This window comes from Oncorhynchus mykiss, chromosome 2 (genome assembly GCF_013265735.2).
Source record: "Oncorhynchus mykiss isolate Arlee chromosome 2, USDA_OmykA_1.1, whole genome shotgun sequence".
NCBI lineage: Eukaryota > Metazoa > Chordata > Actinopteri > Salmoniformes > Salmonidae > Oncorhynchus > Oncorhynchus mykiss.
Genome location: NC_048566.1, coordinates 76,600,702 through 76,628,211, shown reverse-complemented (window position 1 = coordinate 76,628,211; position 27,510 = coordinate 76,600,702). Strand labels below are relative to the sequence as shown.

The 27,510-nt window shown below is 42.3% G+C and overlaps 2 protein-coding genes across 4 annotated transcripts in view; one reads left to right on the top strand and one right to left on the bottom strand.

The window, feature by feature from the left end:
* Positions 1-27,510, bottom strand: part of mapk8ip2 (mitogen-activated protein kinase 8 interacting protein 2) — a 135,398-nt gene that overhangs the window by 45,862 nt on the left and 62,026 nt on the right. For all 3 annotated transcript variants that reach the window (XM_021572567.2, XM_021572576.2, XM_021572558.2), the window contains one exon: positions 8,092-8,197. In XM_021572567.2, the coding sequence (XP_021428242.2) occupies positions 8,092-8,197 (106 nt within the window). The remainder of the gene's footprint in view (positions 1-8,091; positions 8,198-27,510) is intronic.
* On the top strand, positions 20,154-26,161 carry LOC110496598 (gastricsin). Its single transcript, XM_021572587.2, has 9 exons — positions 20,154-20,224; positions 20,411-20,552; positions 20,859-20,976; positions 21,237-21,355; positions 21,527-21,726; positions 24,582-24,698; positions 24,936-25,083; positions 25,245-25,343; positions 25,506-26,161. Exons 1-9 carry the CDS (start codon positions 20,169-20,171, stop codon positions 25,668-25,670), a joined length of 1,164 nt encoding a protein of 387 aa, XP_021428262.1. The 5' UTR covers positions 20,154-20,168; the 3' UTR covers positions 25,671-26,161.

The following is a 27,510-nucleotide window of genomic DNA, read 5'->3' as shown; positions in this document are numbered from 1 at the left end:
AACTGTAACTCGGCCACTCAGGAAAATTCCCTGTCTTCTTGGTAATCAAATCACGTGTAGATTTGGCCTTGTGTTTTAGGTTATTGTCCTGTTGAATGATAAATTAATCTCCCAGTGTCTGGTGGAAAGCAGATTGAACCAGGTTTTCCTCTAGGATTTTGCCTGTGCTTAGCTCCATTCGGTTACTTTTTTATCCTGAAAAACTTCCCAGTCCTTAATGATTACAAGCATACCCATAACATGGTGCAGCCACCACTATGCGTGAAAATATGGAGAGCGGTATTATGTCGTATTGGATTTGACCCAAACATGACACTTTGTTTCAGGACAAAAAGTGAATTGCTTTGCCAATTTTTCTTTGCAGCATTACTTTAGTGCCTTGTGCAAACAGGATGCATGTTTTGGAATATTTTGATTCTGTACAGGCTTCTTCTTTTCACTCTGTCAATTAGGTTAGTATTGAGGAGTAACTACAATGTTGTTGATCCATCCTCAGTTTTCTCCTACATTATCACAGCCATTAAACTCTGTAGCCGTTTAAAAGTCACCATTGGCCTCATGGTGAAATCCCTGAGCGGTTTCCTTCCTCTTAGGAAATCATCTACCCATCTACCAATAGGTGCCCTTCTTTGCAAGACATTGAGAAAACCTCCCTGGTCTTTGAATGTGTTTGAAATGCACTGCTCAACTGAGGGACCTTACAAATAATTATATGTGTGGGGTACAGAGATCAGGTAGTCATTCAAGAATCATGTTAAATACTATTATTATACACGAGTGAGTCCATGCAACTTATTATGTGACTTGTTAAGGACATTTTTAATCCTGAACTTTAGTCTTGCCATAACGATACCTTTCAGCTTTTCATTTAGTTTTAATTTGTACACATTTCTAAAAACATAATTCCACTTTGACATTATGGTGTATTGTATGTGATAAAACATCTCCATTTAAACAATTTTAAATTAAGTTTGTAACACAACAGAATTTGGAAAAAGTACTTTCAGAAGGTATTGTGTGAGACAGAGACATAAGAAACAAAGAAATAAATAAAAGAGTAGGGAGGTAAAGGGAGACACTCCTTTCATCTGATAGCTCAGTGATTCATGCCTGGGTCTGACTCAAAGGACTGGTAGTCTGCTCCCAACAGACTGACTCCCCTCCCTCTTTCTCGCGCTCTCTTGCATTCATTCATTCTGTTTTTCTCTCTACTAATTTCTCTATTCTACTCCCAAAGATTGATAGATGTCAATGTAAGGGCTAACTGGAAAATTACCCATCTGCTTCCACCTGACCAGGCGTTCACTGAGATTCATTATAAGAGGCAAACAGAGGAGGGAAAACAACGTAGACTCATGCTCATTTCTAGCTCGTCTGTAGCTTATTTCTAACTCCCAGACACAGTCAGGTCATGAGACTGTAGGGAAACATACAGAAACTGTCAGGAGAAATCAGGTATAAATCCTGTTAAGGATGATGCAGAATCTAATCCCAGTGCAGGAACATCAATCAGCGGAAATTTCAGAGCGCCACCTATAGTTTTCGATAAAACTCAAACTTTCATTAAAACACACATGCAAGGTACTGAATTAAAGCTACACTCGTTGTGAATCTAGCCACCAAGTCAGATTTGTAAAATGCTTTTCAGCGAAAGCATGAGAAGCTATTATCTGATAGCATGCACCCCCCAAAATAACAGAACGTCACCTAAACAACAGATTTTGCGGTAGCCGGCGCTACACAAAACGCAGAAATAAAATATAAAACATTCATTACCTTTGACGAGCTTCTTTGTTGGCACTCCTATATGTCCCATAAACATCACAATTGGGTCTTTTTCCCGATTAAATCCGTCAAAGTATGCCAAAATTGTCCATTTATAAAGGCCGTCTGATCCAAGGAAAATGCACCTTTACACGACGCAACGTCACTTTTTAACATTAACAAAGTTGCATATAAACTTTTACAAATCACTTCAAACTACTTTTGTAAAGCAACTTTAGGTATTAATAAACGTTAATAATCAATGAAATTGATCACGAGGCGATCTGTATTCAATAGCAGCAAGTCTTGAAATCATCGTCCATTTTTTTCACTTTCATAATTTCCTGGGTGCACCCCAAGACAGGAAGTGCCTATACGTCATCCCACCAAGGATAAAGGTGCAAAGAAATACCAGTATTGGCGACATCGTGTGGAAGCTGTAGGCGTTGTAAATGGAACCTCATCTATTTTCTATCGCCTTAGACAATTCAAAGACTGGCGGATGAATTTGTTTTGTGTTTTTTTGGTGAACATTTTTCCCTGGGATTTTTACTCCTGAACACGTTCTGTTATAGCCACAGACATGATTTAACCAGTTTTAGAAACTTCAGAGTGTTTTCTATACACACATACTTATTATATGCATATACTATATTCCTGGCATGAGTAGCAGGATGTTGAAATGTTGCGCAATTTGTAAAAAAAAAGCTGCGAAAATTCGCAGCATCCTTAACAGGTTCCTCCCTCTCCTCTCCACTGAAGCATTATGGGAAATGTAGGCCAGTGTTCTCTACTCTCCCCTCCTCTCCTCTTTACTCAATCTGCATAAGAATCACAGTGAGAACATGTTTACCTGTGAAAGTACCCAAGTTAGTAAAAATAATATTACTACAACATAATCATTCATGTTATTCAGAATGTGAATATTAGGAAATGAACCATTGTTCATGAATGAACCATTGTTAGGTTGATTATTTCTGTATGTATGTGCAGTATGTGTATGTGCTGGCATGTAAGTATCGCAGCTTACTACAGTTCAACCAAGTAAAAAACATCATTACACACATGAAAATATCTATGTTTTCTTCATTCTCAAAGCATTCTGTGTCAACTGCAAAAATTCATTAGTAACTGCAACAGTTTCCACCAATAGAATGGAGGGAGGCTGTCACGTTCGTCGTATAGAGGAGACCAAGGCGCAGCGTGATATGAATACATTCTTCTTTTAATAAAGAAAGAACACTAAACAAACTAACAAAACAACAACACGAACATGACGCTATATAGAACAAGTGCTGACATGCAACTACACATACGGACACTCTGGACTAGGTACTGTCTCCGGACGCTCTGGACTGGGTACTGTCTCCGGACGCTCTGGACTGGGTACTGTCGCCGGACGCTCTGGACTGGGTACTGTCGCCGGACGCTCTGGACTGGGTACTGTCGCCGGACGCTCTGGACTGGGTACTGTCGCCGGACGCTCTGGACTGGGTACTGTCGCCGGACGCTCTGGACTGGGTACTGTCGCCGGACGCTCTGGACTGGGTACTGTCGCCGGACGCTCTGGACTGGGTACTGTCGCCGGACGCTCTGGACTGGGTACTGTCGCCGGACGCTCTGGACTGGGTACTGTCGCCGGACGCTCTGGACTGGGTACTGTCGCCGGACGCTCTGGACTGGGTACTGTCGCCGGACACTCTGGACTGGGTACTGTCGCCGGACACTCTGGACTGGGTAGTGTCGCCGGACGCTCTGGACTAGGTACTGTCGCCGGACACTCTGGACTGGGTACTGTCGCCGGACACTCTGGACTGGGTAGTGTCGCCGGACACTCTGGACTAGGTACTGTCGCCGGACGCTCTGGACTGGGTACTGTATCCGGACACTCTGGACTGGGTACTGTATCCGGACGCTCTGGACTGGGTACTGTATCCGGACACTCTGGACTAGGTACTGTCGCCGGACGCTCTGGACTGGGTACTGTATCCGGACACTCTGGACTGGGTACTGTATCCGGACGCTCTGGACTGGGTACTGTATCCGGACACTCTGGACTGGGTACTGTCGCCGGACGCTCTGGACTGGGTACTGTCGCCGGACGCTCTGGACTGCCGAGGTGCACTGTAGGCCTGGTGCGTGGTGCCGGCACTGGTGGTACCGGGCTGGGGACATGCACCTCAGGGCGAGTGCAAGGAGCAGGAACAGGGTGTACTGGACTGCCGAGGCGCACTGTAGGCCTGGTGTGCGGTGCCGGTACTGGTGGTACCGGGCTGGTGACACACATCTCAGGGCGAGTGCGGGGAGCAGGCACGTACTGGACTGTGGAGGCACACTGGAGGTCTGCGGTGTAGAGCTGACACAACCCGTCCTGGCTGGATGTTTATTTTCACCCTGCGGATGGATGCAGGGCACTGGCACAGGATGCACTGGGCTGTGCAGACTCACCAAAGAGTCCAAAGAGGTCCAAAGAGGTATACTGGAGACCAGGAGCGCTGAGCCGGCACCCTCCTTCCTGGCTGGATGCCCATTCTAGCCCGGCCAATGCGAGGAGCTGGAATAGAGCGCACCGGGCTAGAATAGCGCACTGGAGACACCGTGCGCTCTACCGCATAACACGGTGCCTGACCAGTAACACGCTCCCCACAGTAAGCACGAGGAGTTGGATCAGGTCATTATTGCGGCTGCCTCTTGGGCTTCCGTGCTAGCCGTGTACCTGCATATCATCGCCGTTCCTCTATTCTCCTGTATTTATCCTCGTAGTATCGCCTTTCCGCTTTCACTGCCTCTAACTCCTCCTTAGGACAGCGATACTCCCCCGGCTGTGTCCAGGGTCCTGCTCCATCTAATATCTCCTCCCAGGTCCATTTCCCTATTAAGTGCTGTTCCTCCTTTTCACGCTGCTTGGTCCTGGATTGGTGGGTTATTCTGTCACGTTCGTCGTATAGAGGAGACCAAGGAGCAGCGTGATTGGAATACATTCTACTTTTAATAAAGAAAGAACACTAAACAAACTAACAAAACGAACTTTAAGCTATATAGAACGAGTGATGACATGCATAGACAATATACATAGACAAATACATAGACAATAACCCACAAAACCAAAATGGAAAATGGCAACCTAAACAGGATCCCCAATCAGAGACAACAATAAACAGCTGCCTCTGATTGGGAACCAATTCAGGCCACCATAGACATATAAAAACCCATAGATATACAAAAACCCTAGACAGGACAAAAACACACATACCCACCCTTGTCACACCCTGACTTGACCAAAATAATACATAAAACATAGATAACTAAGGTCAGGGCGTGACAGAGGCATGGGCTTATGTTGTCAAAACATGACATTTTAAAGCTTTCAAGTCTTCTCTCCAACTAAACGCCCTTTCTGGTATTTTAAGAAATGAGATGATTGACATAATTCGTTTAAGCCAGTTTATGATGGTATGTGTGTGTGTGTGTTTACTGTATTTGATTGGGTGATTGTCATCTACCAGTCTCAAGCCATCGTCAGTCGTTTAAGCCTCTCTCACACAGTCAGTGGTTTCTGTTAGTATACACACGTGCCAACAGTTGTGTGTATGTGTATATGTATAGTGCATTCGGATTATTCAGACCCCCTCCCTTTTTCCACATTTTGTTATTCTTAAATTAAATCATTTTTCACCCCTCATCAATCTACACACAATACCCCATAATGACAAAAAAACAAGTTTAGTTTTTTTTAGCAAATGTACAAAAAATAAAAACAGAAATACCTTATTTACAAAAGTATTCAGACCCTTTGCTATGAGATTAGAAATTGAGCTCAGGTGCATCCTGTTTCCATTGATCATCATTGAGATGTATCTTCAACTTGACTGAGTCCACCTGTGGTAAATTCAATTGATTGGATATGATTTTGAAAAGCACACACCTGTCTATATAAGGTCCCACAGTTGACAGTGCATGTCAGAGCAAAGACCAAGCCGTTAGGTCGAAGGAATTGTCTGTAGAGCTCTGAGAAAGGAATGCATTGAGGCACAGATCTGGGGAAGGGTACCAAAATATTTCTGCAGCATTGAAGGTTCCCAAGAACACGGTGGCCTCCATCATTCTTAAATGGAAGAAGTTTGGAACTACCAAGACTCTTCCTAGAGCCAAATTTTAAAATCAGGGGAGAAGGTAACCAAGAGCTAATCAAGAACCCAATGGTCACTCTGAGCTCCATAGTTCCTCTGAGTTCCTCTGTGGAGATGGGAGAACCTTCCAGAAGGAAAACCATCTCTGCAGCACTCTACCAATCAGGACTTTATGGTAGAGTGGCCAGACGGAAGCCACTCCTCAGTAAAAGGCACATGACAGCCCACTTGGAGATTGCCAAAAGGCACCTAGAGGACTCTCAGACCATGAGAAACAAGATTATCTGGTCTGATGAAACCAAAATTGAACTCTTTGGCCTAAATGCCAAGCGTCACGTTTGAAGAAGACCTGGCACCATCACTACGGTGAATAATGGTGCAGGCTAAAATCATGTTGTGGGGACATTTTTTGGGGCGTCAGGGACTGGGAGACTAGTCAGGATCGAGGGAAGGATGAACGGAGCAAAATACAGAGAGATCTTTAATGAAAACCTTCTCCACAGCACTCAGGATCTCAGACTGGGGTGAAGGTTCACCTTCCAACAGGACAACAACTTGAAACGCACACACACACACACTCTGAAGCTCTGTGTTTAATCCAGAGGGTTGGTCTGATGTCAGCAGGATTAGTTTCTGTGGGGATGAGCAATGTGGTGGGGGTGGGGTTGGTTATGTAACATAACACAGAGTAACACCATCTCTGGCATACACCCACACATCTTTGAACTGAGCAGACTGGGACTGTGTGCACCGTTGGGTTATCTGCGTTTGAAATATGACATCTGAGATTGCAAGGATACAAGCATTTCCCTCAACTTGCTGAGGTTGTACTTTTTTTAGGGTCCTCCCTCCCTCCCTCCCTCCCTCCCTGTATCCCTACACATACAGTGGGGATTCGAAGGAGGAAAAGAGGAGGAAGAGAGGAATGAGGAAGAGAGGAGGGGGTTTCGAGGTAGGAGGAAGGGAGGTTTTCTCTGAGCGGAGCTCTGCATAGCACAAATGAAGGAATAGGCAGACAAGGGAGAGAGGGGAGGAGAGGTAGAAGGGAATGATGAGGGAGGAGGAAGGTTGTCTCTGCATAGCACGGATGAAGGAATAGGCAGACAAGGGAGAGAGGGGAGGAGAGGTAGAAGGGAATGATGAGGGAGGAGGAAGGTTGTCTCTGCATAGCACGGATGAAGGAATAGGCAGACAAGGGAGAGAGGGGAGGAGAGATAGAAGGGAATGATGAGGGAGGAGGAAGGTTGTCTCTGCATAGCAGCAAACTGCACTGGATCATTCACCCTGTGCTGCAGCCATGGCTCAGAGCCACACAAATAAAACATTCACATCCCTCGGGAGAGAGAGGGGGAGACAAATACGGAGAGATTTGGGGAGAGAGAGGGGGAAGGGAGAGAGAGAGGGGGAGATATGACAGAGAGGAAACAGACCCAGTGCTTCTCCAGTAGTACAGGACTGGATTATTCCTACCAGATCTCGGTCTCTAAGAGGGGATCTGAGTTGTACATTACAGCACAGTACCACTCATATTCTGTTCTGATGTTGGAGCTGATGTCGATAGGATGGAAATGAAAGAGCAGGGCTGTGCTTAGTGCATCTATAAGGCCACTAATGTAATGACGGCAGCACTGGTCACACAGGTATTAACAGCTAGTTACACTGCCGCTTATATAAGAGATAAGCAGAGCAACAGACTATCACTCTCTCTCTCATTTTCGATCTTTCTCTATCTCACCCTCTATCTCTACTTGTTATTCACTACCTAAGGGGAGCGGGAGTCACCAATAGCAACTGTTAATAAAAGCCATGAGCACCATGTGTTGACAAGGCCGTACAAAGAAACCCAAACAGTCTGACATACAAGTTGCTTTGCTTCAAATGTGTAAATCAAAAAAATCAAATGTGTTTATATAGCCCTTCGTACATCAGCTGATATCTCAAAGTGCTGTACAGAAACCCAGCCTAAAACCCCAAACAGCAAGCCATGCAGGTGTATTTTGGTTTTATTCTACATGAGGAGATTTGAGTAGTTTGCAGCAGTAGTTTGTAGCCATCTGCAAGTTAATCTATTTAATGATGAGAGCTATTTTAATTACAGACCTGCTGTTTCACTACATGACATTGGTGTGCGTGTGCCTGTACGTTTGTCTGTGTGCATTCTTGCATGTGTTTGTATGCGTGTGTGTTTGTGTCCTACCTTTTCATAGGGATCAGAGTCATAGTTGAGTCCTATTCCACAGTCGTCTGTGATTTCAGACAGATCCTCATCATCAAACTCCTCGAGACTAATGTCATGGGAAGGTCTGGAAGAACAGGAGGGAGAACGTTAAAAGTACACACAGATAGTAGACATACCACACCCACTATCATAAACTGGCTTAAACTGATTATGTCAGGAGCAGAGATAGCAGAGACACCCACACACTAGTGACACACACACCAGTTTGGGATTTCACCAGCAGTCCTCATGTACCTGACCCCTCCACCCTTCAAAGGGGAGCATCTTTCTGACTCATGTACACACAGATTGCGCCAACCCTGCTCTGAGATATGGCCTGTCACTGTCTGTCTGGGTCTGCCTCATTCACCAGACACACAAGACACAATAACTCACACACCCTCCATCTATTGCTTTGCTCTCTAAGCAGACAGAGGAGTTCAGCACTATTCTCTATTTTTTCAGGTCCCCAGTTTACAGACACAACAGTGCTTAAATGAGCTAGCATCCTGTTTTCTTAGTTTCTATAAAACCTCTGTATATCTGTGGTCCATTAGTTCAAACAGAGGCTCAACTCTCTACTCAGCTCTCTACTCCATTAGTAAGAGACTGTGTGAGGCTCAGAGGGAAATGCTGCATTGCAGGTTTTCTAGTGAGGACAGGACAGTCCAGACAGGGCCTCGTACAGATGTATATAGAGCCACTGTGAAGCAGGGTAAGTCAGAAAATACATCGGGGTGAAGCTAGATATGTGAAGCTAGAAATGTGAAGCTAGATAACTGTCTAAATCAGGGCAGAACTGCAAACCTTATCAAAGCTCAATCAATAACAAAATCAGTGCTAAATCAACAATCATGACTAGTTCACACACACACACACACACACACACACACACACACACAAACGTGTTAGTTTCTTATTTTACAGATCTAAATAAGTCACGGACACTAGAGAAGCTTTAACCAAGTTGAATTCTGTACAGCTGTATTCAGACAGCAAAACATTTCTCTCCATCACAGTTATATACATCCTACGTAAGACACGCCTTCTCTCCAATCCTTACATCTTATTGTTCAACAGAAAGAGGGTAACAGGATACCAAACGCTTATTACTCCCTTAAGGGAATTTGTCCTCACCTCCTGACCTCAAACCTCACCTCCTGACCTCAACTAATCCACAGATAGTTGGAGGACAGAATTTGGTATGTCATCAAATATGAAGTGCTGTGTGAAAAACTATTCAGGCCTTGGTGAGCGCTCTTTACAGGACTGTTGTTTCTGTATCAGTGTGTGTATAAAAGATCTCCAATTATGTTAACATTAAAAAAGACAACTTGGTAAATATCTGGAGAAGTATTTCCCTGCACATTGTTATTCATGACCTTGGACAGGTGTTCATATCTCAGTGTATTGTGCTTTATATCTGTATTGCTGATTAACACTGTTGGAAACGGCTAAACTTTGAACATTGAGATATTAACTAAATGATAAGGAGTGGAAGAGAATGGGTTTTATGTCAGAAGTTAAGGGTCCTCTGTAGAAAGCCTGAAGGCTTTGGAATGTGTTTGATGGAGGAGAGGAGAGCGACGTGTTGATATAGGGAAGACAGGTGGATATCTGTGGATTAGGTGAAGGAGGGGTTGAGGTCAGGAGGTGAGGTTTGAGGTCAGGTGGTGAGGACAGATTCCCTTAAGGGAGTAATAAGCGTTTGGTATGCTGTTACCCTCTTTCTGTTGAACAATAAGATGTAAGAATTGGAGAGAAGGTGTGTCTTATGTAGGATGTATATAACTGTGATGGAGAGAAATGTTTTGCTGTCTGAATACAGCTGTACAGAACCTTTGGGAAGAATTCAACTTGTTTAAAGCTTCTCTAGTGTCCGTGAGTTATTTAGATCTGTAAAATAAGAACCTAACAACACTAAGTGCTTACTATGCAGTAACTAGGGGATTTCCAATGACACAGCCAAAACAATGGACCTCTCCACTCTTTAGAAATGTAGTGAAGTAAAAGTAAAACTAATCAAAACTATAAATAGTCCAGTAAACTACAGATACCTCATAAAACTACTTAAGTAGTACTTTAATGTATTTTTACTTAAGTACTTTACAACACTGCAAATACATTTACTTTAATTTTAAAGAGACCGGTATAAACTCTTTATCTCCTCTCTCTTTCATCTCTCTTTCTTTATAATTTCTCTCTCTCTACATTTCATCTTTCACACGCCAAAATGTTGCTACATCTTTTCAAATGTTTATTTAGTTGAGGGCTCCAGAATTCTAGTACAATTGTGGTGTGACGTCTGCCTGAAAGTCACCTATAAAGTGTAATTAAAACATAACAGTATACAATATTTCATGCATGTTGACTAAACATCAGATCATATCGTATTTCTACATACAATTAGTAATAACACTGTGGACTCTATTTTTGGCTGGTGTTAAGGCAGCGCTTGTGTCAAACACACGTTCTTGGGCAATTTCGACTTTAAAAAGCCAGCGCTCTGCTATTTTCCAACCCTGGTGCCAGTAATGTACCTGTCTTCTATCAGCATGCTTATGCTGAGGTGGGAGGGGTGGAAATACTGTAGGTGTGTCTTTAAAAATGTGTGCCAAAGTGCCAATTCCCAGCAGTGCTACTGATGATATTCAATACTAACTGGTCGCTGGTCTTGGCAGTAAACGCAGTTGGTTATGGCATCGATTTTGATAGAGGAGGCACACAGTAGCCTAATCAGTAGCCTAATCAGTAGCCTATAACCAATGTCTTATTCAAATATAATGAGCAGCAAAACAGTCAGACATTCATGTTTTTTCTTTTTATTGGACATTATTTTTCTGATCGCTGTCCTTGGTAGCCTCGGCTATTGACCGGTTTGTTTACCTTTCAAATGTCAAGGTCACTAACAGTTTATATAAATGGTGATGGTCTCTCTCTAAAAGTCTCTGATCCACCTCTACGCAGACGACACCATTCTGTATACTTCCGGCCCTTCTTTGGACACTGTGTTAACAACCCTCCAGGCAAGCTTCAATGCCATACAACTCTCCTTCCGTGGCCTCCAACTGCTCTTAAATACAAGTAAAACTAAATGCATGCTCTTCAACCGATCACTACCTGCACCTACCCGCCTGTCCAACATCACTACTCTGGACGGCTCTGACTTAGAATACGTGGACAACTACAAATACTTAGGTGTCTGGTTAGACTGTAAACTCTCCTTCCAGACCCATATCAAACATCTCCAATCCAAAGTTAAATCTAGAATTGGCTTCCTATTTCGCAACAAAGCATCCTTCACTCATGCTGCCAAACATACCCTTGTAAAACTGACCATCCTACCAATCCTCGACTTTGGCGATGTAATTTACAAAATAGCCTCCAATACCCTACTCAACAAACTGGATGCAGTCTATCACAGTGCAATCCGTTTTGTCACCAAAGCCCCATACACTACCCACCATTGCGACCTGTACGCTCTCGTTGGCTGGCCCTCGCTTCATACTCGTCGCCAAACCCACTGGCTCCATGTCATCTACAAGACCCTGCTAGGTAAAGTCCCCCCTTATCTCAGCTCGCTGGTCACCATAGCATCTCCCACCTGTAGCACACGCTCCAGCAGGTATATCTCTCTAGTCACCCCCAAAACCAATTCTTTCTTTGGCCGCCTCTCTTTCCAGTTCTCTGCTGCCAATGACTGGAACGAACTACAAAAATCTCTGAAACTGGAAACACTTATCTCCCTCACTAGCTTTAAGCACCAACTGTCAGAGCAGCTCACAGATTACTGCACCTGTACATAGCCCACATATAATTTAGCCCTATCAACTACCTCTTTCCCAACTGTATTTAATTAATTTATTTATTTTGCTCCTTTGCACCCCATTATTTTTATTTCTACTTTGCACATTCTTCCATTGCAAAACTACCATTCCAGTGTTTTACTTTCTATATTGTATTTACCTTGCCACCAAGGCCTTTTTTTGCCTTTACCTCCCTTCTCACCTCATTTGCTCACATTGTATATAGACTTGTTTATACTTTATTATTGACTGTATGTTTGTTTTACTCCATGTGTAACTCTGTGTTGTTGTATCTGTCGAACAGCTTTGCTTTATCTTGGCCAGGTCGCAATTGTAAATGAGAACTTGTTCTCAACTTGCCTACCTGGTTAAATAAAGGTAAAATAAATAAATAAATAAATAAATAATGTTATTATAGAGTTTAACGTTTGGCATTGTCCAATCGTTCATGGCTCGAATATGCAGTGCATTTAAGAAATGTGAATGCAATGTGTGTAGACAAATATTTCCATGTTAAAGTCAATAACAAAAGCCACATTGGCTACATGTTTGGTTTAACTAGGCCTATTTAGGGTTACTGTATACTATTTAATAAACTGTGTTCAATAGATAGGAAAAACATCAATGCTTCAGGTCGAAGAGCCCTTAGTCCTACATGTGTACACATTGCCTTATGTTCATAGAAACAAGACATTCGATTCATGATATCGTGTTTTTGACCCAATCCTTTTAAGAAACATTGCTGTTTTAAAAACAGATTCATTGTTTTTCGTTTAATTTGATTAAAAACCAAACTTATTAGAAAGATTCACCATCCATGAGTTTATGTTGAGAACGGACATGGCTCGAATACAACGGAATATCTTCTGCTATTTCTGGAGAAGTTCAAATATGATGTAAAACTAATTATCTGATAATTTACACAAAGAAAAGTGTTGTTGTACATAGTAAAGAAAAGTGTTGTTGTACATAGTGAAGAAAAGTGTTGTTGTACATAGTAAAGGAAAGTGTTGTTGTACATAGTAAAGAAAAGTGTTGTTGTACATAGTAAAGAAAAGTGTTGTTGTACATAGTAAAGAAAAGTGTTGTTGTACATAGTAAAGAAAAGTGTTGTTGTACATAGTAAAGAAAAGTGTTGTTGTACATAGTAAAGAAAAGTGTTGTTGTACATAGTAAAGAAAAGTGTTGTTGTACATAGTAAAGAAAAGTGTTGTTGTACATAGTAAAGAAAAGTGTTGTTGTACATAGTAAAGAAAAGTGTTGTTGTACATAGTAAAGAAAAGTGTTGTTCTACATAGTAAAGAAAAGTGTTGTTGTACATAGTAAAGAAAAGTGTTGTTGTACATAGTAAAGAAAAGTGTTGTTGTACATAGTAAAGAAAAGTGTTGTTGTACATAGTAAAGAAAAGTGTTGTTGTACATAGTAAAGAAAAGTGTTGTTGTACATAGTAAAGAAAAGTGTTGTTGTACATAGTAAAGAAAAGTGTCCCAGCTCAACAAAATCGTCTGTCCTGGTTTACCACGGCAAATCTCCTGTGGCAATTTCCCGACACTTTGTATGAATGTAAACTAATGTTGGTGTAGCCTACTGTTATTATATTATTTGTTTCCTATTTATGTTTTCCAAAAGTGTCTGGTGTCGTCATTTATTATCAAAATCAGGTGTACAATATCCTAGACAGTCCATATTTGTAATGTGTAACGAAACCAACTCAATCGTGGGGATTGAGTTACTTGTGCAAGAAGGGTGTGGGCTAGAATCAAACCAAAGCCAACACAATAGACAAACACAGTACCAGACAAAAGTGTGGACACACCAACTCATTTCTTTATTTTTACTATTTTCTACAACTTAGAATAATAGTGAAGACATAAAAACTATGAAATAACACATACGGAATCATGTAGTAACCAAAAAAGTGTTAAACAAAAATATATTTTATATTTTACATTCTTCAAAGTGCCCCCCTTTGCCTTGATGACAGCTTTGCACACTCTTGGCATTCTCTCAATTAGCATCATGAGGAATGCTTTTCAAACAGTCTTGAAGGAGTTCCCACATATACTGAGCACTTGTTGGCTGCTTTTCCTTCACATTGCGGTCCAACTCATCCCAAACCATCTCAATTGGGTTGAGGTCGGGTGATTGTGGAGGCCAGGTCATCTGATGCAGCACTCCATCACTCTCCTTGGTCAAATAGCCCATACCCAGCCTGGAAGTGTAAGGCCCTACGCCGGAGATGAGAAGCAGGTACGGGGAGTTAAACATTTATTCAGGAACATAAAACAAGACAGGAACAATGTCAGCACACGGGTATACAAGGACATAAGACAATCAATACAGAAGCAAGGAACAGAGCAGGGAACCACACATGCAGAGATCAACCGTTCACCTGCTCTGCTGCGTCTCACACAGACATGACATTTTTGGTTCCAACCGCCATCAGACCAAAGGACACATTTCCACCGGTCTAATGTCCATTGCTCATGTTTCTTGGTCCAAGCAAGTCTCTTCTTATTATTGGTGTCCTTTAGTAGTGGTTTCTTTGCACCAAGTCGACCATGAATGCCTGATTCATGCAGTCTCCTCTGAGCAGTTGATGTTGAGATGTGTCTGTTACTTGAACGCAGTGAAGCATTGTTTTGGCCACAATCTGGAGGTGCAATTAACTCTAATGACCGTATTGTCTGCAGCAGAGGTAACTCTGGGTCTTCCTTTCCTGTGGCGGTCCTCAGGAGAGCCAGTTTCATCATAGCACTTTTTGCGACTACACTTGAAGAAAATGTGAACGTTCTTAACGTTTTGGGGATTGACTGACCTTCATGTCTTAAAGTAATGATTGACTGTCGTTTCTCTTTGCTCACTTGAGCTGTTTGAGGCTGCTCCAAAACACCACCAGCGGAGAAAAAGTATTCAGAGTGGACTTTTAGTCCTACTCAGGAGGCGTGCACACCATCCAGAAATAAAGAAGAAAGGCTGGGGAGTACGTTTCATGATTAACTACTCATGCCGACCATATTCCCTCTTAAGAGAATTATCTTCGGTTATAGTCACAGCTGTGTATATTCCCCCTCAAGCCGATACCACGACGGCCCTCAAAGAACTACACTTGACCATTTGCAAACTGGAAACCACATATCCTGAAGCCGCATTTATTGTAGCTGGGGATTTTAACAAAGTCAAAATTGACCGACGTCTTGCATCCGGACCAGCCAAACACCTTCTTTGCCCATTATTGAGGATAACACAGTGCCACTGACGCAGCCTGCTACCAAGGACTGTGCGCTCTCCTTCCCAGTGACCAACGTTAGTAAGACACTTAAGCGTTTTAACCCTCGCAAGGCTGCCGGCCCAGACGGCATCCCTAGCAGTGTCCTCAGAGCATGCGCAGACCAGTTGGCTGGAGTTTATATGGACATATTTAATCTCTCCATATCCCAGTCCGCTGTCCACACTTGTTTCAAGATGTCCACCACTGTTCCTGTACCTAAGAAAGAAAAGGTAATTGAATTAAATGACTATAGCCTTTTAGCACTCACTTCTGTCATCATGAAGTGCTTTGAGAGACTAGTTAAGGATTTCACATCTACCTTACCTGACACCATAGACCCACTTCAATTTGCTTACCGCCCCAATAGATCCACAGATGATGCAATCGCCATCACACTGCACACTGCCCTATCCCATCTGGACAAGAGGAATACCTATGTAAGAATGCTGTTCTTTAACTATAGTTCAGCCACCTGAAGAAGGTGCAACAGCTAAATAAATTTGGCTTGGCCCCTAAAACCCTCACAAAACTTTACAGATGCACAAACGCCCAGACCCTCAGGGCTCTCCAGAGGGTGGTGCGGTCTGCCCAACGCATCATCGGGGGCACAATACCTGCCCTCCAGGACACCAACAGCAGCCGAATTCACAGGAAGGCCAAAAAGATCATCAATTACAACAACCACCCAAGCCACGGCATGTTCACCCCTCTATCATCCAGAAGGTGAGGTCAAGGTGCATCAAAGCTGGGACCGAGAGACTGAAAACCAGCTTTTATCTCAAGGCCATCAGACTGTTAAATAGCCATCACTAGCCGGCTTCCATCCGGTTACGTAGCACTGCACCTTAGAGGCTTCTGCCCTGTATACACAGACTTGGAATCACTGGCCACTTTAATAATTGAACACTAGTCACTTTAATAATGTTTAAACAATATTTACATACAGCTTTACTTATCTCATATGTATATACTGTATTCTATTATTTTGTATTTTAGTCAATGGCACTCTGAAATTGATCAATCTAATATTTATATATTTCTTAATTCCATTATTTTACTTTTAGATTAGTGTGTATTGTTGTGACCTGTTAGATACGTCTGCACTGTTGGAGCTAGGAACACAAGCCTTAAGCTACACCCACAATGTCACACCCTGACCTTAGAGATCCTCATTATTCTCTATGTTTGGTTAGGTCAGGGTGTGACTCTGGTGGGAAAGTCTATGTTTTCTATTTCTTTGTTTTTGGCCGTGTGTGGTTCCCAATCAGAGGCAGATGTCTATCATTGTCTCTGATTGAGGATCATATTAAATTGTAATTTTCCTTCTGGGTTTTGTGGGATCTTGTTTTCTTTTTAGTGTCTGTGCCTGACAGAACTGTTCGTTTTCGCTTTGTTATTTTGTTTAAGTGTTTTTTTTTTATAAAAGGAATTATGAACACTTAGCACGCTGCGCTTTGGTCCACTCTTCCTAACACCAACGAGAGCAGTAACACACAATAACATCTGCTAAATATGTGTATGTCACCAATAACATCTGATTTGATTTTATTTTATTCGATTTTGACTCTTGCCATAATATGGACTTTTTATTTTACCAAATAGGGCTATCGTCTATATACCAACCCTACCTTGTCACAACACAACTGGCTGGCTTAAACGCATTAACAAGAAGGAAAGAAATTCCACAAATTAACTTTTAACAAGGCACACCTGTTAATTGAAATGCATTACAGGTGACTACCTCATGAAGCTGGTTGAGAGAATGCCAAGAGTGTCCAAAGCTGTCATCACGGTAAAGGGTGGCTACTTTGAAGAATCTCAAATATAAAATATATTTTGATTTGTTGAACACTTTTTTTGTTACTACATGATTCCATATGTGTTATTAAACAGTTTATGTCTTCACTATTATTCTGCAATGTAAAAAATAGTAAAAATAAAGAAAAACCTTGGAATGAGTAGGTGTGGCCAAACTTTTGACTGGTACTGTATAATAGTGGCCCTAACCGCTAGAACACCCCAGGTGATAATTAAACAAAACGTTGACAGTTTATTCGTAACCTTAAGATACACTAGACAAGTGTATGGTGTAGCATAGGGGAGACCAATATCTATCTTGGGTTATTAAGCTATACAGAACTATCGATGGATGGATGGATGGATGGATGGATATATATATATACACATATACACAGTGCCTTGCGAAAGTATTCGGCCCCCTTGAACTTTGCGACCTTTTGCCACATTTCAGGCTTCAAACATAAAGATATAAAACTGTATTTTTTTGTGAAGAATCAACAACAAGTGGGACACAATCATGAAGTGGAACGACATTTATTGGATATTTCAAACTTTTTTAACAAATCAAAAACAGAAAAATTGGGCGTGCAAAATTATTCAGCCCCCTTAAGTTAATACTTTGTAGCGCCACCTTTTGCTGCGATTACAGCTGTAAGTCGCTTGGGGTATGTCTCTATCAGTTTTGCACATCGAGAGACTGACATTTTTTCCCATTCCTCCTTGCAAAACAGCTCGAGCTCAGTGAGGTTGGATGGAGAGCATTTGTGAACAGCAGTTTTCAGTTCTTTCCACAGATTCTCGATTGGATTCAGGTTTGGACTTTGACTTGGCCATTCTAACACCTGGATATGTTTATTTTTGAACCATTCCATTGTAGATTTTGCTTTATGTTTTGGATCATTGTCTTGTTGGAAGACAAATCTCCGTCCCAGTCTCAGGTCTTTTGCAGACTCCATCAGGTTTTCTTCCAGAATGGTCCTGTATTTGGCTCCATCCATCTTCCCATCAATTTTAACCATCTTCCCTGTCCCTGCTGAAGAAAAGCAGGCCCAAACCATGATGCTGCCACCACCATGTTTGACAGTGGGGATGGTGTGTTCAGCTGTGTTGCTTTTACGCCAAACATAACGTTTTGTATTGTTGCCAAAAAGTTCAATTTTGGTTTCATCTGACCAGAGCACATTCTTCCACATGTTTGGTGTGTCTCCCAGGTGGATTGTGGCAAACTTTAAACGACACTTTATGGATATCTTTAAGAAATGGCTTTCTTCTTGCCACTCTTCCATAAAGGCCAGATTTGTGCAATATACGACTGATTGTTGTCCTATGGACAGAGTCTCCCACCTCAGCTGTAGATCTCTGCAGTTTATCCAGAGTGATCATGGGCCTCTTGGCTGCATCTCTGATCAGTCTTCTCCTTGTATGAGCTGAAAGTTTAGAGGGACGGCCAGGTCTTGGTAGATTTGCAGTGGTCTGATACTCCTTCCATTTCAATATTATCGCTTGCACAGTGCTCCTTGGGATGTTTAAAGCTTGGGAAATCTTTTTGTATCCAAATCCGGCTTTAAACTTCTTCACAACAGTATCTCGGACCTGCCTGGTGTGTTCCTTGTTCTTCATGATGCTCTCTGCGCTTTTAACGGACCTCTGAGACTATCACAGTGCAGGTGCATTTATACGGAGACTTGATTACACACAGGTGGATTGGATTTATCATCATTAGTCATTTAGGTCAACATTGGATCATTCAGAGATCCTCACTGAACTTCTGGAGAGAGTTTGCTGCACTGAAAGTAAAGGGGCTGAATAATTTTGCACGCCCAATGTTTCAGTTTTTGACTTGTTAAAAAAGTTTGAAATATCCAATAAATGTCGTTCCACTTCATGATTGTGTCCCACTTGTTGTTGATTCTTCACAAAAAAATACAGTTTTATATCTTTATGTTTGAAGCCTGAAAAGTGGCAAAAGATCGCAAAGTTCAAGGGGGCCGAATACTTTTGCAAGGCACTGTATATACTGCTCAAAAAAATAAAGGGAACACTTAAACAACACAATGTAACTCCAAGTCAATCACACTTCTGTGAAATCAAACTGTCCACTTAGGAAGCAACACGGATTGGCAATAAATTTCACATGCTGTTGTGCAAATGGAATAGACAACAGGTGGAAATTATAGGCAATTAGCAAGACACCTCCAATAAAGGAGTGGTTCTGCAGGTGGTGACCACAGACCACTTCTCAGTTCCTATGCTTCCTGGCTGATGTTTTGGTCACTTTTGAATGCTGGCGGTGCTTTCTCACTAGTGGTAGCATGAGACGGAGTCTACAACCCACACAAGTGGCTCAGGTAGTGCAGCTCATCCAGGATGACACATCAAAGCGAGCTGTAGCAAGAAGGTTTGCTGTGTCTGTCAGCGTAGTGTCCAGAGCATGGAGGCGCTACCAGGAGACAGGCCAGTACATCAGGAGACGTGGACGAGGCTGTAGGAGGGCAACAACCCAGCAGCAGGACCGCTACCTCCGCCTTTGTGCAAGGAGGAGCAGAAGGAGCACTGACAGAGAAAAAAAAAAAAAAAAATATATATATATATATATACACGGCTGTATTTGTTTGTACATTTGAATGTTGCAGTAACAGGACCTAGGCCTAGCGTTTGAGGGAGCAAGCCTTGACCCCAATGACTAAACTAACCCCTATTGAGAGAAAGAGAACTGCTCATTTCCAGGGACTCATGAGGCTCATTTGAATATCTTGAAGCAGAGCAAAAATTCTCAGCAAAAAAAATATTTTTGACACCGCTGAACCCATAACGCAACCGTAAGCGAAAAGATATACCAATGCGTTTGGTTTGTTATAATAGAGCCCTGTATCTTATCTAATCTGGTTATCTCCCTTAAGGTTCAGTAAACTAATAGTAATGTTTGGTTAGCGCTGCTATCGGTACAGGGGAGTAGAGGATTTCCTGCACACTGAATAGAGAATGTGGAGTCAGGGGAAAAAGAAGCTGATAGTCACCTCCTTAAGTCTGATAAGGGATGTGAACACACACTCACGCGTACCCATATCACACCCGCTTGCATTCATGTGTGCACATATGTGTGTTTGGTACAGTATATAAGATCAGTCCTGACCCAAGCTAAGGTGTATCCACCACTAGTTGTGATTTCAGGAGTGACCATGAAGTGTCTGGTTATTGTGCTGGTATGTGCTGTGCTCGCTGAGGGAATCCACAGGTTAGTACTCACTTGATTTATTTTTCACTCCATCCAGTTGCTCTTTTTCCCTAAATTCTACCTAAAACACAATTTTCTTTTCTCATCTCTCATAGTCAATGATAACGCCTTGTCGCTCTCTCTACCTATTTGCATTTGCAGAGTTCGACTTCATATCTGAGTGTATCTATGTTCTTGTTACCCTAGGATCCCTCTGGTGAAGCATAAGTCAATCCGTGAGAGAATGATGGAGAAAGGAGAACGCCTGCCCTACCAAGACCCCGCTCTCAAATACTTTCCTGACGAGTTCGCTGGCTCCGCCACCATGTACATCAACAACTACGCCGACGTACGTACATGCTATAATACACAAGCTTATGGTCTATCTAGAATGTTACTCAATGTCCTGTCTATATCTGTCTATGTCCACACTAGTCTATTTTCATATTCCAGAATGAAATGTTATGATGTAGGCTAACGTAGAAAATGTGAATTGTAGGTCTAACTAGATAACAACCATGTCAAGATAACATCTAACTCCATGAAGTAGAGTCTAAACCACGCCAACCACTCTAGATCTGATGTGTTGTTGTATGAATGTATTAGCAGCACCTCTATCTTTTGTCAACTGTACTTTCCCTGTTGTGTTTTCCAGACCACCTACTATGGAGCCATCACCATCGGTACTCCCCCCCAGTCCTTCCAGGTGTTGTTTGACACTGGCTCTGCCAACCTGTGGGTTGACTCTGTACTCTGCAACACTCAGGCCTGCAGTGAGTACAGCTGGATAGCTTCATGACAATGAAAGCAACTGCTAGTTAATATTACAACAACCTACAACATGTATAAACTAACTGCTACTTTCTCAACAATAAGTATTACTAACTATAATACTACGACTGTACTACTACTACTACTACTACTACTACTATCAGAGATATTTTAATCTATTTTCACTTCTACACACTTCCCAGATAAATACATTGTAGAGAGTATATTTCCTCTAAGTTGTTTGTGTCCCTTCCTCCTGCAGACAGCCACACAAAGTTCAACCCCCAGCAGTCGTCCACCTACTCAGCTAATGGGGAAACTTTCTACCTGCCCTACGGAACTGGCAGTCTCAGTGGAGTCTTCGGATATGACACCGTCAACGTGAGTCCCACCATAACAACCTTACAAATACTTAACTACTTCTACCACAGTTATTCTTCACTACATGCAATAAAAAGCCACAACAGATACAGCCATGTACATGTACTTCCATTCTAATAAAACCAGTGTTTCCATGATGCTGAGTGAGTGTGTTGTTTGTCACCTCTTTAGGTCGGTGGTATTTTCATCAACCACCAGGAGATTGGTCTGAGTACTGACGAGCCAGGTCAGACCTTTGTTGTGGCCCAGTTTGATGGTATCCTTGGCATGTCCTACCCTTCCATCTCAGCCGGACAAGAGACTCCCTTCATGGACAACATCATGTCACTGAACCTTCTAAAGGCTAACATATTTGCATTCTACCTGACCAGGTCAGTACTCCTACCATCACTTATACCACAAATATACCACTAATTACCACTACTTACCACACACATACCACTACTTACAACAAATATACCACTACCCCTACTTACCACACTTATACCACTACCCCTACCTACCTACCTACCACACATATACCACTACTTACCACACATATACCACTACTTACCACAAATATACAACTACCCCTACTTACCACACAAATACAACTACTTCTACTTACCACACATATACCACTACTTACCACACATATACCACTACCCCTACTTAACACAAATATACAACTACCCCTACTTACCACAAATATACAACTACCCCTACTTACCACACATATACAACTACTTCTACTTACCACACATATACCACTACCCCTACTTACCACACATATACCACTACCACTACTTACCAAACATATACCACTACCCCTACTTACCACACATATACCACTACCACTACTTACCACACATATACCACTACTTACCACACATATACCACTACAGATGTCAGATCTTAATTGGACCCCTTTCGCAGCAAGAGGAAAATAATCCTGCAGAAGGAGGATTTGAATATCTGAAGAATGATTTAGAACTGTTCCAGTGGGCAGCTGGAAGCGTGTTTGTACACAAAGCAGTACCATACCTACATTCTACCTTATGTAGGCTACGTGAAGGCTACGGCGTCTCGTGTTCATTCTGACGTGGATTATAATAACCGGCCATATTCTTAGGGGGTAGATGTATTTTCATTAGGGAAAATATGTTGTTTTACATTAACTGTTTTATTATATATGTTGAAGGAAAGCAATAGGCAGAATTAATCACTGTTTTCCTCAAATCCTGTGTGATCCAGCGGTTACAGCCACTGACCCCGGTACATACATGTCAGAGTCGGCATGGGTTCAAATTCGGCCCACTGCCCTTTGACTCATGGATCAATGTCTATTTTTGACACATTCATTTCGCGTGGTTACATGATTAAAACAGAAACAACTCAATGGTTAACAGTTCAGGAATTAATTCAGTTGTTAAGTTTAGGGCTATGGTTTGGGGAAGGCTTAAAACAAAATAAAACAAAATGAAGGGCCTATGTTACATCAGTATTCAGAATATTCTTAACGCTCGCTAGAACATTGTGATCTGCCATAAGCAGCTCACTCCGAACCTCATGAGTTTGCATCCAATGCTGAGTGATCAGGTGACCAGCCTGAGACGACATTAGACCAACAAGTTAATTGCATTTATTTAAATGTTTTCAAGAAGTAAAATTAATCAACAAAATCATCTTCGATAGGCTCAAATGTATGAACAACTTGACAGCTTTAAGAAATGAAATATTAAAAGGCACACAGTACAGGCTTTCAATTCACACCAAGGACTAGAACTATAATCACAAATAATACATAGCCGAACTATAAAACACGGACAAGCGTCCACCCTGGAGGAAGGTTTATCGTTCTACAGTAGGCCTACATCTGTCAAATCAGATGATGGCCCAACTCAGCTCATCATCTCAGCCAGGGAAATGTAATAATGGAGGCTAACTAACAGCCTTCAAAATGTAGCCTAGTGGAATAATCAAAAACAAGGGACCTATTGCAGCCATCGATGGCACTTACATTATCGTCAGCTGATGTCCCGTTAAATTATCGGTACGCTCTAAATTCACCCGCACAACTGATCTCAATAGCGACCATTAATGTTCACTTCATTGCAGCTCCCTAAAAGACGATATCAGTGTTACCTTAGTCCTGCTTGCAACCAAAGTGTTTCAAGATATGTTCACCCTCTAGTTGGTATTGTCATCAGAGCAACAGAGTACTTTTTGAACAGACTACAGGTGATTTATCAATTTGATAAGCATTCCATACAATAGAAATAAAGTATCCACTGTGGGAATTTACCTGACACTAATGCTGGTGTAGCCCTTAGTTACAATTTTATTGGTTTCCTATTTATGTTATCCAAAAGTGTCTGATATGGTCATTTATTATTAAGATCGCAGGGTAAAATATCCCTAGACTGTCCATATTTAAAATGTGTAAATAAATCTAGTATATTGGGGGATTTAGTTATTTGTGCCAGAAAGTTGTGGGCCGGAATTGAACCAACGGCAACATGGTAGGCTTATATGTGTGAGCTGACGTCAGCAACCGTAACCCACACCACCCTACCAGACCCCACGATTGAACTACATTTTGAACATAGGATACAATTGAAGCGTGTATGTCATAGCCTAGATGAGACCAACATCTATCTTGTGTTGTTATGCTATATAAAATGACAGTTGTTGATATGTATGGCTGCATTTCAAATGCAGTAATATGACCTAGGCATGGTGTTTCAGTGAAAAATTGAGACATTTATTTTGAAACCAAGTTCTGATCCCAATGACTCAAATGACCCAGCATGGAGATAAAGACAACTGCTCTTTTTACAGGGACCCACACGGCTCATTTGTAGTTCCTGATGCAGCAGGAAAATGAGCAGTGACAAAAAAGTGATCAAGTTAAGATCTGACATCCCTACCACCACTTACTTACCACACGTATAATGTACTGCTACCAGACCTCAATATAAAATACACACAGATATCACAGAACCGTCTGCAGGGCAATGTGTTCGCTTTCTAGATGAACAGGTGATATATTTTAATAATGTACTTATTTATTTATGTACATAATCAACGTTATATTCATTATTCCTGCTCCAGAAACTATATCACTGATATAAGACATAAGATTTTTGAGAAGAAAAGTGTCTTCTGTGAAGAGTGAACCATCTTCTTGCCAACTGCCTTGTATCTTTGTAAAATTGTTTGATGGCTTTAAAAAAATTCTGTGCAGGGACGGCCAGCAGGGCAGTGAGCTGTCGTTCGGAGAAGTGGACAACACCAAGTATCAGGGTCAGATCTACTGGACCCCCGTCACCGCCCAGACATACTGGCAGATCGGCATCCAAGGGTCAGGATCAACCACACCAACTAAACACACTTAACCATACACTGACATCAGAACCACTAAGAGCCTGCAAAAGCTAGGGTGAAAAACTCCTTTAGGAGTTGCTTGTCTGCCTGCCTGCCTGCCTGCCTGTCTGCCTGTCTGCCTGTCTGCCTGCCTGTCTGCCTGCCTGTGTGCCTGCCTGCCTGCCTGCCTGTCTGCCTGCCTGTCTGTCTAACACTAACCCTTGTACATCTCCAGATTCCAGATCAACGGTCAGGAGACAGGGTGGTGTGGGCAGGGCTGCCAGGCCATCGTGGATACAGGCACCTCCATGCTGACTGCACCCAAACAGATCATGGGAACGCTGATGCAGTCCATTGGAGCCCAGCAGGACCAGTATGGACAGGTAGCAGGAAACCATTATAAACCATAACAGACCAGTACTAACTGACACCATAAAACAGTGTAATCCAAAAAGTAGAAGTTGGGGAAACCAGTGCAGACCAGAGTAAACCAGTACAGGGATGTTTTGTGTCACTCATGTCTGTGAATTGTTTGTTGATGCAGTACACAGTGAACTGTAACCAGATCAACAGCCTGCCTACTCTCACCTTCACCATCAATGGAGTCAACTTCCCCCTGCCGCCATCTGCATACATTCAGCAGGTAAGTTAGTGTGTCGTGTGTGTGTGTTTGTGTATGACCCTCTATGACTGATGTTAGGATAATGAAGGCCATAAGCCTTGTGTCAGTAGTGCATGTGCATGCATGTTTATCTGTGTGTGTGTGTGTATTGCACTCAACATGCGTGTTCTCCTCTCTATCCAGAACAACCAGGGTGGGTACCAGTTCTGCTTCGTGGGGATCATCCCCACCTACCTGCCGTCCCAGAACGGACAGCCCCTGTGGATTTTGGGAGATGTATTCCTCAGGGAGTACTACTCCGTCTACGACCGCACAAACAACCAAGTGGGCTTTGCCACCGCAGCCTAAATCTGACCAACATGACCATGACCGCAAACCCAACACAGACACCGACCGTTCTTAGAAGTCTACCACCCCAAACCTCACACAGAATCTATTCCACCTCTGGCCATTCTAGAACATCAATCACCAATGGCAACTATTCTGAATCACTCATAACAACCACTCTGGTTATTTTAGAACACATATTACCCATGGCAACCACTCTGGTCATTATAATACACATATTACCCATGGCAACCACTGTGGGTCAGTTTGGCTTTGGTCCAGTGTGGTTAAAGCAAGCATCGACATCATTGGGTTAAAGCTGTGGTCTTTGTTAGATGACATCTGCTAATATATTCAGTTGAGCTGTAAGGTTGTTTCCTTTCTACTCTGGCATTGCAACGACAACCTCCTAGTTCCCAGACAACATCGGATGTGAACACAGGTTCAGCCATGTTGCTGATTGCATCATGATGCTGAGTGAAAAAGTAAATGACTTACAGAAACACAGTGAAATATGAAAATATGATTTTGGAGTTTGGAGTTTGGTGTTTGTTTAGCTTCCATGTAGACTGAATAAACTATTGAAGTGCACAATAATCGTGTTTGTTTTGAATCACTGTATTTGACACATCAAGCTCATGATGCCTGTAAGACTGAAATCACACCTCACATTCACCACTGACTGTTACCAGAAACTGAAACAAAAAACAACAAGAGCAGCTTTACCCAATTGGAGCCTGTAAATATATCCAACCATCTACACATCATACATGTAGAAATAACTTAATATCACAGAGTCAAATATGCCATCTGTTAAATGGCATTAAGACCGAAGTATGCTCAGGAGAGCAGCAGCACTGTGAAATGGACTTTAATGAAAGCTTCAACATTTCACTTCTGCTTAAGAGCTCTTATCTCTGTAGCATGGTCAGCGACCGGTGTGTGTGTGGATGTGTATGCATACAAGTGTGTTTTTGTCTCTACACACACCATCATCAACTGGCTTAAACTGTTTGTCAGGAGCAGAGATAGCAGACACGTACACCCACATTTGTGACACACACACACCAGTTTGTGATTTCACCCCCAGTCCTCATGTACCTGACCCCTCCACCCTTCAAAGAGGAGCATCTCTGACTCATGTCCACACAGATTGCTCCGACCCTGGGGAAGCCTGCTCTGAGATATGGCCTGTCACTGTCTGTCTGGGTCTGTGCCTCATTCACCAGACACAAGAACTCACACACCCTCCATCTATTGCTTTGCTCTCTAAGCAGACAGAGGAGTTCAGCACTATTCTCGATTATTCCAGGTCCCCAGTTTACAGACACAACAGTGCATAAATGTGTTCATCATACTTTTTCTTAGTTTCTATAAAACCTCTGTATATCTGTGGTCCATTAGTTCAAACAGAGGCTCAACTCTCTACTCAGCTCTCTACTCCATTAGTAAGAGACTGTGTGAGGATCAGAGGGAAATTGTAAGGGGTGTGTAACTGGTGGCAGGGTAGTCAAACGCAGGAGAGCAGAACTTGGTGAATAGCCAAAGCAGTTTAATATATAAAACTAACGGCATACAAAACAAACACATGGGTACATGGGTACAAAACCCGTAGCGCACCAGTAACAAATAGCACAAGTACTTACAAAATAATCATCAAATAAAATAGTGTTTATATAGCCCTTCGTACATCAGCTGATATCTCAAAGTGCTGTACAGAAACCCAGCCTAAAACCCCAAACAGCAAGCAATGCAGGTGTTGAAGCACGGTTGCTAGGAAAAACTCACTAGAAAGGCCAAAACCTAGGAAGAAACCTAGGAAGAAACCTAGAGAGGAACCAGGCTATGAGGGGTGGCCAGT